The 18569-nt window shown below is 36.9% G+C and overlaps 1 protein-coding gene across 1 annotated transcript in view; it reads right to left on the bottom strand.

Annotated features, from left to right (window-relative positions):
• LOC125681325 (delta-like protein 1) overlaps window positions 1–15860 on the bottom strand; it is a 29934-nt gene extending 14074 nt beyond the window's left edge. Inside the window, exon 1 of the mRNA XM_048921361.2 lies at window positions 15242–15860. Within this exon, the coding sequence (XP_048777318.2) occupies window positions 15242–15289 (48 nt within the window). The 5' untranslated portion in view covers window positions 15290–15860. The remainder of the gene's footprint in view (window positions 1–15241) is intronic.
• Window positions 15861–18569: the final 2709 nt, after the last annotated feature.

Raw genomic sequence — 18569 nt, 5'->3', positions numbered from 1 at the left:
AATAGAGTTGTACCAATGCAAACGCCTACAGTGACGGAGCTCCATTTATAGGTGACTTACACAGGAACATGCAGTCGATACCTTAGCTGCAATAATGTAGCCCTATTCGATTTTTTTTTTCTGACGTTTTCGGAATAGGGCTACAATTCCATAGGATCTCCATAATGATGCAAAATAATTTTATGAATAACTGATAATAAGCTCCGTGTATTAGTCCCAAACGTTGTTTACACCAAAAGGAATTCCAACTTTGTGCTCGGGCATGTCTAATAAAGGAGTTTGTCCTTAAATATCATGTACAACATACAAAATTCTTCGTCTGCTCCACCATGCTTGTTATCGCGAGATTTCGTAGGTGGATCTACTGAAAAACCTAAACATTGATTGATTGATTGATTGTATATTGCTTAACGTCCCTCTCGAGAATATTCCACTCATAAGGACATGTCACCATTGTCGGTGAAAAGCTGCAAAATTTAGGCCTATGCTCGGCGCTCACGGGCTTTGAGCAAGGATGGATCTTTTTCGTGCCACACCTGCTGTGACATGGGGCCTCAGTTTTTGCGGTCTCATCCGAAGGACCGCCCCTATTTAGTCGCCTCTTACAACAAGCAAGGGATACTGAGGACCTATTCTAACCCGGATCCCCAAGGGTTACCTAGACATTGACAATCAGCGCGAAAATGTAGTTACTCGAGCTATTGATGTAAATACTACCTTATATGGCATATGCAAATAACTTGACAATCGGAAATTAAAACTTCAGTACATCAAACATGGCGCACAAATATGAATCAAGAAATTGGAATATATCGAAATTGTTGAAAACGGTAGAACAGAGCCTCACAAATCGTAAGTTACAGCATGAAAATTTATATAGTGACTAAGAAACATAGAATATCATTTTATTTACGTAAAGAAAGTCAGCAAATGTTCAGAATGATCGAAAATGTTGCGGGAGTGAATCATATCCGCATTTCCTCCATTACGGAGATCCTAAGGAGTTGCAGCCCTCTCAAAAAAAAAAAAAAAAAAAAAAAAAAAAAAAAAAAGAAATCGGAGAGGGCTACATTATTGCAGTTATCGATACCCATTTTAGCGAATTGCGTTTGTTGAAGTACAGACACGAACCAAAAGCTCAGAAAGTGAAACCTCTGCCATTACACTACAGCGGGGGTGGGTCAAAGTAGAAGGCTAAATACGTACTGTCATTCTCTATATAAATATAAGAGTTCTTTTTTCATCCCAGGAGAACATGCATCTGTAAAGAAGGTACATTAGCGCTCACAGGAATCCCCAATGTTTATCCTAATACTGTTGCCAAAATGCCAGCCGGATATAGAAAGTTTTACACGATTTCAGATTCAGCAGGTTTGAATCTACATAATTATATACAGTAATAATATACCATATACTTAATATTTTTATCAACCAAACTTAACATTTCGTCATATTTTCATATTCTAATTGAGTTTTTTTTAAATTCTAAAATCTGAATTACCAATTCTAAGTCATTACAATGATATATTATGAATTCTATGATTCGTTTTATTTTTTATCATAGATTTACTCATTCTAACATCATGAGGTTAATTCTTGTCTTTATTATATTTAACTTTTGAGATCTACCGGTACATCCAAAAATCATTACATGTAGAATATGTTTATTAATACGAATACATTTCATATTACTTGTATGTACACGTTCAACAAAATCACGTGATACAATACTCAAAGCGGCACTGACAATTGTGTAGATCAGATACTGCGTTTGCGCTTCGTGACCCATCATTTGTACTTATGGGTTTGTAGAAATAATATAGAATAGGAGAAAAATCGTCACTTACAGCAATTTTGTAATTTTCTAATTACACGTATCAACGCTTCGCGAAAGTTATGTCCCTTGTCCGCCATCTCCCGGATAAAAATCGTATTTCCCTACGTTGGCCTTTGTAATTTTCCTATCTGTAGCTTTGACATCTGTTATTTTGCCATCAATTGCAGTCAACTACAATAATGCCCCAGATTAGGGCAACCCATTAACTTGTATGAAAACTTGGTAATTGGCTAAAATTCAAAGTAATAACATCTTATATTTGGTAAGGTAAAGAAGGAAAACTTGGTTTTTCACCGATTGACCTTTGGCTTACCCCACAAAGGGACGTAACTCGCGGCGAAGTGTTGATACGTGTACACCTACACATACACTGTTGTTGTTTTTTTGTTGTTGTTTTTTTTTTTTTTTGGTGTTTTTATTTGTTTTTTTTGTTTTTGTTTTTGTTTTTGTTTTTTTTTTTTGGTTGTTTTTTTAATTTTTTTATTTTGCCATTCCACAATGTCATAAATTTGAGGCAGGTGGTATCAGCTAATAATTGCTTTGCCAAAGAGTACAATATTTAAAAAACCAAGGCTTCTCTTCTACATTTCTGTTATCAAACAGCACATAATTTATTTCCTCCAGAAATACTCATTTTTGTATGGTCAAACAAAGCGGCGAGAATCAGAATCTTGTGCATATAATTCTTCCCCATTCAGTGTTTTCTATGACCTTATAGTTTGTATAGCAATACTCTTTCATTCAACACATTTAGTTGAAGCATAAAATGTTAAATAATTAAAAACTAACCTTTCTTTGATTATTTTTAAAATATGAGCAATAACTACAAGAATTAACCACCTAACTGTTTTGATTATGTGAGAATTAATGACAGACTCGATTAGTAATTAAGACAAATTGCATCTTTCCCAAAGGAAAATTTTGTCTATCAGCCTTATATCCCGCTCTGGCTCCGAGGGTATGGTGCCACCAGTTTCAAGTTCTTTATTATTAAGAACATCCACTTATTATTGATTATGATAGATCATATAGTACAAAAAAAGATTCACATGATAGTTTACATAAAACATGCGGTTATATCACATATATGTCAGCTGTACAGGTATAGGTTGGAACAAGTTAAGGTCACTACTAGATGTGCAACATTACATTTCACGTATGAGAGTCAGCTTCAGATCCAGAAAATATAAGGGGGGTACACCCCAATTTTGTATCTTTTTGCCCCCAAAAAATGAAAAAATGATAATCATTTTTTGAAAAAGATATCTAATCAAAGGGGGTTTACAACCCCCGTAACCCCCTCTACATCCATCACTGAGAGTGGATATAAATCTCTGTATCATGCTCGTCTTCTCAAGCCATGCAATTGTCGGAGTAAGAAAATCGGATACCTCGCTTGAGAAGATATGCAACACTAATTCTAAAACACCTCAAAAGGACCCCCCCCCCCCAAATAGCTGCTTAGCAATTGTATCTATACTACATTTATACATTTTGATTTGACAAATTATATCCCTGCGAATTTGTTGGACTTTTTATCGAGTAATTTCCCTACATATTCCAATGCTGTCTCACCTTGGTCACGGGGGTTATATGTAGACAAATCTGAATCTACACTACATGAGGAGACTTGCATGTTTGACATGCTATACTTTTGAATTTTGCGGAAAGCGTTTAAATAGAATATCTCTGCGTGTTTCTCTGACTTTAAACCTTTTTTGTGATCCCGCCCTGGCCCCGGGTTCATACTTTTTTGTGGTCCCGCCCTGGCCCCGGGTTCATATTTTGAACAAACGCAAATCTTCTTAAGAAGGTCTCGTATACGTTTAGATTGCTCAGGGTCAATCAGGGCCGTAAATTAACCTTCAATTTGGAGGAGGCAGGAAATTAGGCGGGGGTCTGTGGGCCGCCCAGGCCCCCAGACGCTGAGCACATTTTGTGCACACTGAACACGTTTCGTGCAAAATCCTTGATTCTAGGGCCTTCTAAGATGTTACTTGAATAACTCATTCTAAAAGAAAGATTTGGAATGCTTTTTAAGGGAGGTATCATGTTCTTAGTTATTGGAAACAACATAAATTCTAATGAACTTTAAATTTTAATTTTTTTTTGGCTCAAAAGTTGGAGGAGGCAGCTGCCTCCTCCGCCTCCATGTAATTTACGGCCCTGTCAATGATTTATTTTTTACTGAAGATACTTGGACACTCCATCCAATATTCGCTCGTTTTCCGTTACCTGTTTATGCAGGACATAGCGCTCTAATAACACAGACTAGGATCACCTGAGCCCCGTGATCAGGTTAGATGAAATTGGTCGAGTGGTTCTTGACAGATAAGGCCATACAGACTTCATGATCATGGATCACTAGCACTTTTCGATACTGAATTTTCTCTACCATTATTTCTACTTTCATTCACTTGTCATTTTTCTCTAGTGAATGGTTCCTGTAGTTGTTACTTACAAATTAGATTTAACAATGTGTAACATACAAATGTTTGATAAAAAGCTGCACTCTTCATCAAAAACAAAAAACCCTCGTAATGTAAAACATGCTTTAAAAAAGTCATTTTAATAGCCCCACATCATATACAGTCCTTTCCAAAGAGACTTTCTGTAGGAATTCTAAACTTTGTAGTATTAGGATATACAGAAATAGGAAAAATAACAGGTTAAAGGTAGCAGAACTTTGTAAGAAATAATCCCTTAGGAAATTTAAATTTCTGTTGGAGAAATTATATTTTATAAAGGATTATTTTGCAAAGGTAATTACCTCACCTGCCAGGTAACAGTTTCCTGCGACAAAGGTGATTTTTTCACCTCTCAGGTAAGTGAGAAAGATGATTGCCTCATGTACCTTTCCATGGTTTGAGTGAAATAAACTGAACTGAACCTCACTTATCAGGTAAGCATTACTTGTGTCAAATGTGATTGTCTAGCCTGTCAGGTGAAGTTACCTGTGACAAATGTGATTGTCTAGCCTGTCAGGTGAAGTTACCTGTGACAAAGGTGATTGCCTAGCCTGTCAGGTGAAGTTACCTGTGACAAATGTGATTACCTAGTCTGTCAGGTGAAGTTACCTGTGACAAAGGTAATTGCCTAGCCTGTCAGGTGAAGTTAACTGTGACAAAGGTGATTGCCTAGCCTGTCAGGTGAAGTTACCTGTGACAAAGGTGAATGTTTAACCAGTCAATTGAACGTTACCCCTGGCAAAGTGTATTGTCTCTCTAGTCATGTCAGAACTATCCGTGATAAAGTTGAATGCCTTGCCTGTCAGGTAAAAGTTACTCATAACAAAGGTGATTGTAAGTTTATTCACTCAAACCATAATAATGGTACATGAGGAACATACATATCATTACAGCTATACACTTGTCAGAGGTTATATAAGAGAAAATCTGCAGACTTAAATATACAATATATACAAAGTATGTTATAATGGAAAGAGACATGGAAGGCATGGAGGACTGACTAGCCGACTATATATTTCTAAAATAAACGTGCATAGATTTTTTAATGTTGATTGCCGCACGTGTCAGGTAAGAGAGTAACATGTGATAAAGGTGACTTTCTCACCTTTCTGGCGAAAGTAATTTAAAATTAAAGTTCATCTAAAAGTAGGGTAAATGTCAAGTCTTGATTTCATGGCAGTGCCAGTTACTGGTTTGAAAGTTTTCGAAAATTTAACTTCCTAACAACTGTCATGATTGAAGCAAACTATTCAGATTTTGATGCACTCAAATAAAATCCATTTCCTTATCAATGAATGGAATTTTGAAAACACAAGAGGCCCATGGGCCACATCGCTCACCTGGGTCTCTTTAACCCATATTTAAAGATTTTGCCTACACATTCGCATTTAAAACTTTGATCCCTATTGGGGCCCCAACCTTCCCCCGGGGGCCATGAATTTTACAAACTTGAATCTGCACTATGTCATGAAGCTTTCATGTAATTTTTTCTGGCTCGGTGGTTCTTGGGAAGAAGAATTTAAAAGATTTCCCCTAAATATTTGTATGTAAAACTTTGAACCCCTATCATGGCCCCATCCTACCACCAGTGGGCATGATCTCAACAAACTTGAATCTATTTTATACCAGAAAGCTTTCAGGTAAACTTCCACTCTTATTCCCTAGTGGTTCTTGAGAAGAAGACTTTCAAAGATTTTCTCTATATATTCATATGTAAACATTTGATCCCCTATTGTGGCCCCATCCTACCCTGGGAGGGGGTATTTTAACAAATTTGAATCTCCACTATGTCAAGAACCTTCCATGTAAATGTCAGCTTTTCTGGCCCAGTGGTTCTTGAGAAGAAGCTTCTTAAATGATCCCATCCTACTTTTGCATTTTGTAATTATCTCCCCTTTGAAGAGGGAATAACCCTTCCTTTGAACAAATTCGATTCCCCTTCACCCAATGATGATCTGTACTGAGTTTGGTTGAAATTAGCCCATTAGTTCTGGAGAAGATGATTTTCCTATATATCAGCATGTAAAACTTTGATCCCATATTGCAGTCCCAACCTACCTCCGGGGAACATGATCTGAACAAACTTAAACCTACTTTATACCAGAAAGCTTTCATGTAAATCTCCATTCCTATTGCCTAGTGGTTCTTAAGAAGATGCCTTTTAAAGATTTTCCCTATATACTAGTATTCGCATGTAAAAAAAAAATTGGATCCCCTATTGTGGCCCCATCCTACCACATGGGGTCATGATTTTAAAAACTTGAATATCCGCTATGTCAAGAGACTTTCTTGGAAATTTCACCTTTTTTGGCCCAGTGGCTCTTGAGAAGATTTTTAAATGACCCCATACTATTTTGCATTTTGGTGATTATCTCCCCTTTGAAGGGGACATGGTCTTTCATTTGTATAAAATCTAATCTCCTTCACCTAAGGATGATTTGTACCAAGTTTGGTTGAAATTGGCCCAGTTGTTCTGGAGAAGAACTCGAAAGTATGAAAAGTTTAAAGACAGACGGACGGACGGACAGACGACGGACAACGGGTGATCAGAAAAGCTTTCAGCTCAGGTGAGCTAATAATTTGGTAATCTCCTGTACCCCACCCCATTAAGTTTGTAGCTATACGCCAGTGTTTAGGCCGAAATAATATGTGTGTTTACGGTAACCTGCTGAAGAAAAAAAAAATAGGTCGGTACGTCGGATTTTTTTTTGGGGGGGGGGGGGGGAGGGCTATATTTGTGTACTTGAATATCTTGACAGTTTTAAACAACCTCACCGACTGATAGGGATGGTGTTATCTCATGCATTTTTTCCACAACTTTACATTATTTGTTTTTTATTTGGAAGGTTGGTTAAGTTCAACGTTTCACCGGATGATTTTTCACTCGGAGACGTCACCAATGTCTATGAAAGGCTGCAAAAAGGCCTCTGTTCGGCGCTTACGGCCTTTGAGCAGGGAGGGATCTTTATTGTACACCTTTTGTGACACGTGGCTTTGATGTTTGCGGTCTCATCCGAAGGACTATCCCATTTAGCAGCCTTTTACGACAAGCAAGGGGTATTGAGGACCTATATATGTATTCTATATATTCCTATAGTTGTTACTCACAAAATATATTTTTAAATTGAAGCAGGCTACTGACAAACAAGTTAATGGTGCAGGGGTTCCAACAGTCTCTTTTAAAGTCAGAATTTCGCAAAGTCTATGGTCGTTATAACGATCTAGTTTGTCAATACAACCTATCATTGGGTCAAATGCTGTCTGACATGTTTCATACCTATTGTTAGGCCGTTCTTGGCACACTGATTTTGACTACGGACAACTCCGTATATAGGACTCACGGCGGATGTGACCGGTCGACAGGGGATGCTTACTCCTCCTAGGCACCTGATCCCACCTTTGGTATATCCAGGGGTCCGTGTTTGCCCAACTCTATTTTGTACTGTAGCGGGGGGTTTTCTACCCACTGGGACTGGTACCCATTCAGTTGGGAAAAATAGCGTCAAAATCGAACAAATTGGGAATTTTCTACCAATGTACCGGCATATGATTTCAACTAAAAGAAAGAAAAAAAAAGGAACGAAACAATTTTTTACCGAAGGGCCGTGAGAGCGGAGCTCTCCCTATAGGTAACACGTATATACTTGTTTAAAAGGAAAATATAGAAAAATAATGAAAAATTAAACCATACCTATGGAACTTGAAAAATTTGGTCCCAATGACGTCGATTCGAATACTAGCGCATGGACATGTATTTCTCCATTTTGAATCTCGTGTACCCAAATTCACGTCGTTCTGAGATGTTACATAAAATCCGTAAAAGCATGTCGATCTTATTTTCTTAATCAAAGATAATCACTCCTTGATCAACCCCATGTCTCCAATGTTTGTGTATTTGCTAAACACCGACGCTGAATATATGCACTGTTTACATCAGTTGCATAGTTTCCAGCGTTCAATGAGAATAGGCGGATCAAAAATGTCTAAAGTTATATACTTTAAATGAGCTCTGTCCTCACACGTTAGGTGCTAATATGTTTTACGGCGTGACCGTGTTTGAGGGCGAAGCAAAAAAGTTTTGGCATTAGTATCTATATCCAAAACAGGACAAAAACAACCCGAAGTTAGCACGCGGACGGAGCTGTATCAAAGCATCCTAATTTTGGACATTTGATCCGCATATATATTGAACGCGGGAAATATAACGCAAATTGATGTTAACAGTACATTGTGACGTCATATTCAGCGTCGTTATTTAGCAAATTTACATACATAGCGTTTGAACCACAACAAAAAAAATGGCGTTAATCGTGGAGTGATTATATATGATTAAGGAAATAAGATTTACATGCTTTTACGGATTTTATGTAACATCTCAGAACGACGTGAACTAGGGTAGACGAGATTCAAAATGGAGGAATACAATGTACATGTCCACGCGCTAATATTCGAATCGACGCCATTGGTACCAAACTTTTCAAGTTCCATAGGTATGGTTTAATTTTTCATTATTTTCCTTTTAAACATGTATATACGTGTTACCTATAGGGAGATCTCCGCTCTGGGCCGTGAGAGGGCTTCGCCCTCTAATATTTTGGGAATTTTTTTGTCCTGTTATGGATCTAGATACTAATGCCAATATTGTTTGCTTCGCCCTCAAACACTTTCACGCCGTATGACATATTAGCGAGCGAAGCTTGCGTCGCAAAGCGACGAGCTCACTCCAATGATTACGCAATTGAGTCACGTGATTTGCTCTTCATCAGCTGAAAAATGATGGGGACTACCCATAATGCTTCCGGAAAAATGTCGCCGTCACTGCGGTATACTTCATTGACAACCCCGTATATAAAATAAATGAATAGTTTGGAAAGCACCACAAATGCTTTTAAATTCTAGACAAGCTTTCCCATACCTGCGTACGTTTTGTTGTGGATAATTGCTTGATTTGAAAGAAAAACAATCGCAATTAATGATGTCGTCACAATGCACTGTTTACAGCAACCGCGTTATATTTCCCGCGTTAAATGAATTGGCTCAAGTCGTCTTGTAAGACGTCCCGGTCTTCGCTCGTCTCAACGGTCACACCGTAAACATATTATTTGCTGTTGTGAGACATCAGGAATCGTCGTAGGCTCGTTCTAGAATCATCGTAGCTTTACAACATACGCACTGCCATAATCTGTACTTTCGCATTCTCTACCCAGAGTTCCGTGCGCTCTTCGCACTACGTGTATGTGAAGCAATCGGAACTCCTCGAATGTCTCGCGCACTCGACATAGATCTCGGATGAAATACGATGGCATCCATGAGTGAATTTGATGCATTGCCAACTGGCAACAGAGAAAATTCAGACAATGGTCACAATATTAGTACATGCCAATTTTAACGCTAACCATAATTCTTTTAAAATGTACACTAACTCACACTTTTTATAATATGTTGTACGGTGTGACCGTTGAGACGAGCGAAGTTCATTAACATCTTGCAACACGACTTTTATCCACCTCTTCATTTAACGCGGGAAATATAACGCGTTTGATATAAACAGTTACAAATTGTGACGTCATATTAGCTGCAATGTTTTTCTTCTTCTCTCAAACTAAGCAAAAACAAAACGTTTGAAGCTATGAGAAAGCTTGTCTGGAATTTAAAAACGTTTATGGTACTTTAATTCTAAACAATCTAATTATTTTAATTACGGGATTGTCAATGAAGTATACCGCAGTGACGACGACATTTTTCCGGAGGCATTATAGGTAGTCCCCATCATTTTTCGGCTGATGAAGAGCAAACCACGTGACTCAATTGCGTAATCATTGGAGCGAACTGTACTTTTTTTTAAAAAAACGTAAGTTTGCCCGTGGGGATCCGGGTTAGAATAGGTCTTCAGTACCCCTTGCTTGTTCTTAAGAGGCGACTAAATAGGGCGGTCCTTCGGACCAAACCGCAAAAACAGAGGCCCCATGTCACAGCAGGTGTGACCGATAAAGATCCCTCCTTGCTCAAAGGCCGTAAGCCTTGAGAATAGGCCTTAGAAATTTTGCAGCCCTTCACCGGCAATGGTGGCATCTCTATATGAGTGAAATAATCTCCTGTGACGTCATAAGATTTTGTGTGGCAGTCGCCATTTGTGCGCGTAAAGACCAATAACTCTATCACTTCCGGTTTATAAGAACGCTAACTCTGTCACCTTCCGAAGTTTACCGATGTTTCAATCATCGGTATGTGTGTATTAGGGATCGACATCCTTAATAAGATTTATGCATGACAGGAACATAAATTTTGTTGGAGTCTTTTTCAAAAGTTATTGTAAAAAATCTTGTGAACGGCCTTTAAACGCCCCCTTTTTTGATTTTTTCCAAGTTGTACATGTGTTTTGGTCTATTGTTTATATGCCAAATATGCCATAATTTTTCACTAGTCATAATATGTCAGATGACGTATTTTTTGTTCTCATGCGCAAATTTTGCGATGTGGCAATTTGTCATTATACATTTTCTGTACATTTTACTTGTAGGTTACTTTTACTTATATTTCAATAATAGTTTGTGTTCCCTTTACTGTCATTTATTGTATATGTTATTCTTTAAAGAAAGGTGAAGATAACGAACAGTGATCAATCTCATAACTCCTACAAGCAATACAAAATAGATAGTTGGGCAAACACGGACCCCTGGACACACCAGAGGTGGGATAAGGTGCCTAGGAGGAGTAAGCATCCCCTGTTGACCGGTCACACCCGCCGTGAGCCCTATATCCTGATCAGGTAAACGGAGTTATCCGTAGTCAAAATCAGTGTGCCAAGAACGGCTTAACAATCGGTATGAAACACGTCAGACAGCATTTGACCCAATGATAGGTTCTATTGACGAATTAGATCGTTAAAACAACGAAATGCTGACTTCAATCGAAACTGTTGAAACCCCTGTACCATCAACTTGTTTGTCAGTAGCTCACCTCGATTTAAAAATTGACTATACGCAGAAAAAGCTCTTGCATATCGAATCAGTTGAGATATATAAACACCATATGCAGGTGATAATGGAATATTGCTACATAAATATGGGAAGTTGACGATGGAGAAGCTGAAATCATCCCGTTTGTGATTGTGATTGTTTTTTATTTAGTACAGACAGACACGGCAGGTATAGAATATTTCAAAAGTCTAAGTTATATATATAAACGTGATTTGTTTGTAATATTGCGATTCGTATGTTGGTTTTTAATTTTAAATGTTCTTGTTTGCTTTCAAACAATCGCCGCGGTGGCCTAGAGATTAAAGCGTTTGCCCCACATGCGGAAGGCTGGGGTTCGAATCCCGACTGCGACAGACCTAAGTCGTTAAAACAGGTAGTAACAGTTCCATCGCCAAACGCTCGGCATCAGGTGTGATTGTCACGGGTCCTCGGAGATGACCTTAAAAATGGATGTCCTGTGTCACAGTAGGTGTGGCACGCTAAAGGACCCTCACTGCTCAATAGCCGAAAGTGCTGAGCAAAGGCCTAATTTTGAAGCCCTTCGCCGGTCTTGGTGACATTTTCATAAGAGTGAAAAATTCTCGAGAGAGACGTTAAACAAAACACAATCAAACAATCAGTCCTAAGAATACGGTCTACAAAATTCACCAAAATGCCATCGGCTTCGTTGAACGTGTGATAAAGATCGTGTCTCGTGAATAACGTTTATGACGTTATTTGACTTGGTATGAGAAATTAATATGTTTCAAAATATTGAATCCAAGGGCAATAACTCTGATTTCATTAGTCCATTATGCGATAGATTTCCTTTATTTTTCACATTTTGTATATATTTTAAAGAAACGGTTTAATGAAATTGTTATGAATATTATTATATCGTTATAACCAGTTTTTGTGAAAATTTGATAATGCTGTTTAAGGAAAATTGCAACTTTCTGACGTTGATACAATGTAACAGGTATATTGCGCTAATTGATAAAAAAAATTCTTAATATCGCAACATACTTATTTTATAATTAATTTGTTACTAAGATATATTATTTGAAGAATCAACAATCAAATATAAGATTGAACCTATAATTCTTGTGTATATGATATATATAATCAAAACGTAATTTCTAAGCAGTGTTTTTCCTATCAAAAATGTATTTGATGGTTGGAAATTACTTTGTACCTAAATTCATCGATACCGAATAGTTTTCTTTAAACAGAGTTCATTTTTCTTTAAACAGAGCTCATCTATTAAAGGCTTCAATGTTTATACGCGAATACACCAGTTGTGTCAAAGACATAAACACACGTGATTATTTGGCCTACTTTACCAGCCTATGTCATAGAATCATTTCTCGTATGTCATCCGGATGACCCCGTATGCTCTCGAAAATCATTTCAAAGTTTTCACATCTGGTATTCCAGATCTGTATCTGGTTTAACTTCTGAAATTATCCATCACATCGAGATCTGAATCCTTATATCACAGAATTTTATGTCTTATTATTTGCCGTCTCTCCCTAGACCACTGAGGTGTGTACACATTGTATGATAGGATCACTCTGAGGTGTGTACACATTGTACATATATGACAGGATCACTCTGAGGTGTGTACACATTGTACATGTAAGATAGGATCACTCTGAGGTGTGTACACATTGTATGACAGGATCACTCTGAGCTGTGTACACATTGTACATGTAAGATAGGATCACTCTGAGGTGTGTACACATTGTATGATAGGATCACTTTGGGGTGTGTACACTTGGTATGAGAAAATCACTATAAAGGTGCATACACCATTTACAACAGGATCACTCTAAAAGTGTGTACATGTTGTACGAGAAGTTCATTCTAAAGGTGTGTACGCTTTGTACGAGAAGATCATTCTAAAGGTGTGTACGCTTTGTACGAGAAGTTCATTCTAAAGGTGTGTACGATTTGTACGAGAAGATCATTCTAAAGGTGTGTACGCTTTGTACGAGAAGATCATTCTAAAGGTGTGTACGCTTTGTACGAGAAGTTCATTCTAAAGGTGTGTACGCTTTGTACGAGAAGTTCATTCTAAAGGTGTGTACGTTTTGGACGAGAAGATCATTGTAAAGGTGTGTACATATATACCTTTAACGAGGGATCATTTCTTTTCCAGTCACTCACATAACCCCAACGTTATTTTGAAATATGTACATTAAGAGGTTTGTAACAGTCCAGCTCGCTGTGTTTTGGTCAGTATCAGCAAAATGGTTTACCCTATTTAAACCATTCCACGTTAAGTAATTCTTTGGTTTCCGGTGATTTGTGTTTAACATTATAGAAAGTTTCCTCTCATCTATAATTCTTATCCCTACTAAACAATCACTCATGTTTTAAAAGAAGTTACTTAATGCTCTGCGATTATTATTTTTTTTCTCTTTCTTAAGTTAGAATTTGTTCAAGAACAATCTTTGACTTTATGAATTATACGATATGTGCGATATACCCTACAAATCATATATGATAAGCTATATGTCACAATTTCATATGGTTTAGATATGTTAATCCATATGTTGGTATTGAACATAAATGTAGTATTCCTGATCAAAATCTGAACAGTAATACAATATTTCGAATAATGGGGTGAAAACCTAACTTTACTTTTGTCTGCAAAACGCATGGAAATTCTGATACGGTTGAAGATGATTTAATGCTCCACTCATCGTATTTAATTACACAGAATAAAAATCATTTCCATCATTCGACGAGCTCGTTATAAATATAACATTGAAATTATAGCAAAACAGCTGGATTTTATACATGGTGTTAGAAAGCAGATAGGAGGACGAAACAAGAAGGAGATAAAAGAGTGTCTACATAGGCGTAGAATGCATGTATTGTCCGTCACAGATAGTGATTACGTCACCACTTCCTCGTCAGGTGTGGGTTTTATGGTTACACGAACGTTTAGATAAGTTCATTCATACATTGTATATTCAACCGCCTAAACAACCTTAATTTTATAGACTATATACATAAAAACATAGTGACGGGAGAAGGAAATCTAATTGAAAATGAGCGTGTATTTATTTTTAAGTTCCATTTTAATTCACTTGCAGATTGTCTGAATTTTTTTTCCATTGCTATCACACAAGATTTCATTTCAAGTTTTAAGATTTAAATGAATGCTGGGAAAAATAAAAGAAAGAAATGGTAGATTACCAAACGCAAAATGGCACTCAATCAAAGCACTAAAACCGCACAAAAATGAAATTGTAAAACTTCATGATTTTGAACAGCAAAGCGCGCGTACTTGCACCAAAAAAAATCTTAATATCGTCTATTATTATATTGATATTGAAAAAGAATTTTAAGCTCTACAAGAAAATTAAAAGGGCATAATTCTGATACGTTTTTGCATACAATCCGTCTATCAAATCACAAATAAACATGGGTATAAGATGCAACATATTTTATTGACCAATCTAGGGCCTCGGAATGCATTGCTATCAAAAAGAAGTATAATTTTTACATTATTTCACATAGAAATTCAACAATATTGCTTATTACATAATCATAACCAGGCATCATTGTCTCTAGTATGATTGTACTTATGGAACATATCAATTACTTTTTTCATGACTGCAATGCTATTTCCTATGTCTTAATTCATGAAGCATTCCAAATATTAATCAGAGAGAGAGATAGAGAGAGAGAGAGATAGAAAACGAGAAAAGAGAAAGGATATCAAAGAAAAACTCTATAATAACAAATTAAATTTGCTATATTTAACAAGCTCAAAATTGCATTCAATTATGGATGTTGATGGCTATAACTATTTGAAAACAGATTTTATAGATAATTTTATTTTTAAGTATATGGTATATATAAGTATCTATATAAAAGACCCTTTTCCCAATAAAAATAGATAAAGCTTTTGTGCTATATGTGTAGCATAATGTTATCATATCATTTCATAAAAATGTACTTACCATATTGAAAGTCAGCATGAGTGTTAATCCAATATATAATCCTCCCATTTTCTACAAAAAGTGGAGTCTAAGTAAATTAATTGTTTCATCATTTCTATAAATGAACTCTGTTGGCATATTAACACATCTCTGGACACTTAAGCTGACCAGCGCGCACGCGTGCGAGTGCATAAATAACAACTGCCAAGCAAGCGACGCGCTTGAACTGATTCTGATCTCCGGTTTCGCCAGGTTTTGATGCAGACTGCCTCTTATCGTCACTTTGCATACTCTTTGTAATAAAATTCATTCGAAAAAGAAAAATGTCCCGTTAAATAAAAAGCGACAAGACAGCTCCCTTCCCGCCGTGGAACTTTTAGGCGTCATCATGGTAGTTGTCAGTTGTGGTGTGAAGTCTGAATTCTAAAATCCTTTTGATGTTTAAATTTCGGATGACCCGCGTAGCAAGAGTCGGTGGCAGGGAAGTTTTTGGTATTTTACGTAGATTATGGAGTACAGTTTGAGGATTATCTTCCTTCTGGTGGCCCACTGTATCTCGCCAGCATCAGAGATTGTACTCTAACCGCATGTTGGCGGCCGTAAAACAGAACAGAATTGTCACACACCATTACATATTTTTGATATGTGCACCCCTCAATTTTTCTGCCATACATCAAATTTTTTCAAGAAACCACGATGTATCGCGAGAGAATCAATGGAGATTTGATATGATATGAAGAGATGGCCAGTCAATTTAATGTCTGAAGAATGTGTTTAAAGTATTAGTATTATACACTCCTTCAATTGATTTTCTAGTTCTAGAGAGAAAAATAAAACTATGCAAGTTTCATCTTTGCATGTACTAAAGCTCTTCCGATGCTGATATTTCAAATATTCGTATAATGATCACTGGGAACCTTCTGCTGACATCCAGGATATGCCAACGCATTCTTCTTCACACAAAATTTACGCATATTGTTCTTGGTGTATTGAGATAATATATGTCGGTGTAAAGAACTCTGGGATAGAACTGGTACTCGCAGAGTGCATTCTACTCACTCTGCCTTACGATATCAATGTGGTATAGCTAGCATATATATACTTTACTTTTTTGCAACTATTTTTTTTTAAATTGTAAAATGAAAACGTGTAGAGCAAAAAATATTGTTATATCTTTTTTAGAATGTAGGTTTGATTAATTCCAGCGAATTTGTTTATTTGTTGCGGTGTCTGGAAGCATCGGAGCAATCGGCGCGGGAATCGAGGGGGAAAACAGACTGTCGTCTGGATCTCGTCACGAGCTCACAGAGATTAACGAGACTTTGTATTATCTACATCGATGTTTTCTTTGCAAAAATTCGATAAAATTTTATGACCCATTACAGACCTTCAGATAAATGAGCAATTGTCAGAATGCAGAGTGTTTGGAAATCTTTTCAGTATCTGTCATAATTTCATGTTTGTATCTGTTAGTTTCTTGGATAAACACTTCTTACGAAGGTAACCGTGCGTTCAGTATTTCTCCCCAACAGAAACACCTGTTTTAATATTCGGTGTGGTAACCCATAACACGAGTATATCTTGTGATAATTAAACATTTCAACTCACCACGTACATGGAATGTTAAAACTAAAAATAGGCAAATCCAGCGAGGGGGTCAAAGGGGTTCAAACCTCTTCCCCCAGGGATATTACCGTGTAATGGTCAAAACTCAAAAGTATATTGCGTCCTGGGATCTGTCCTGGACCCCTTAGGGACATCTCCTTTTCTGGGACCTGTCTTGGACCCCTTTGGGACATCTCCTTTCAAAATCAAACTTAGAAACATTTTCCAGGATTTTGCCATCTTCAATTTCATCATGTGTGTGTTGTTTTCATTGATCGTTGTTGACCCTTGTTGTTTAGATTCATGGATAAAATTTGTTTCATGTAGCACCACCCCCTCCCTTATTTCCGCGTATCATTCATATCTCCCAATCAAAGTAATTAAGTTAAACACAAATGAACATGAATGTGAGATTGCGTGGTGATGCAACCTGTTGAGAGGAAGATCGCATATCAGAAGTTTCCTATCGGCCATCGTCGCTTAGATTAGCGTGATGTTGGGCTCACACGCTCACCAAACCGTGGCATTCGACAATGATTTTCGACTTCCAGACGAATTATAAAACAGTTTGGAGCAATGGGGCAGCCATGTTAGTGACCGTCAGGTGTTGTAGCTACGGTAACGCACTCAATTGTCATATTCAAACAGTGCACACCACTTGAGTATGAAAATGTTCCGCTTTTATTATTTATATTATTATTTTTGTTTGGTATTCTGTACAATTCAATGATATAGATTCTAGTCACATTAAAGACTCAGTTTTCAAGAAAACATCACTTTCCCCGCTTTCAAAACAGAGCAGCTTTATCTAAAGGGACTAATGCACGATTTCCCACAAAATGTTGGTTTTCGCTTTTAATGATCAAATCTACTGTGTAATGTGTTTAAAACGTTTCACAAAAAATATAAAGTTATACAATATGACAGAAGCCCATTACAGAAATCTGAACTCATTATTTCTTGTGTAAACAAAGATTGAGTTATGTTATTGTTTACAAAGCTTTGAAAATATATGGTTATCGATCTAAGTTTTTGATACATATAACATATCAATTATTCTTTGGGTAAAATGCGCCATTTTAAAGTTAAAAGTCTGTGCTAAATTAGCATGCTTTAAATCACAAAATTAATATTTCACAAGATTGTTTGTAAACATACACAAGATTCGAGTCTTGTTCACATAGTGCAGAGTTAAGGCTAAAATATTGCTCTTATCCTTGCATTAAAAAGGTCCAAATTTTGGTTGTCAACTTTAAATGAGTTATATCTTTAATGTTTAACAAAAAAAAAAAAAAAAAAAAAAAAACAACAACCCAGTTTTCAATGAACGTGAACTAGTCCCTTAATTAAATCGCCACTGTATGCTGAGTAAGTATCAAACTACCCTGAAATGATACTTCATTTCTGAAAATACATGAGGGTATGAACTGTAGCGTACTTCATCAATGAAGCGCATTAATATAGTGATTCAGGAAACGTATACCGACGTGAAGCGTTCTAGATCATACCCCCATGTACTGTATTCTCAGATCATACCCTCATGTACTGTATTCTCAGATCATACCCCCATGTACTGTATTCTCAGATCATACCCTCATGTACTGTATTCTCAGATCATACCCTCATGTACTGTATTCTCAGATCATACCCTCATGTACTGTATTCTCAGATCATACCCTCATGTACTGTATTCTCAGATCATACCCTCATGTACTGTATTCTCAGATCATACCCCCATGTACTG

The sequence above is a fragment of the Ostrea edulis genome, chromosome 2 (genome assembly GCF_947568905.1).
Source record: "Ostrea edulis chromosome 2, xbOstEdul1.1, whole genome shotgun sequence".
Classification (NCBI taxonomy): domain Eukaryota; kingdom Metazoa; phylum Mollusca; class Bivalvia; order Ostreida; family Ostreidae; genus Ostrea; species Ostrea edulis.
The sequence above is the reverse complement of the archived record's forward strand: the minus strand, read 5'-3'. Positions and strand labels throughout refer to the sequence as shown.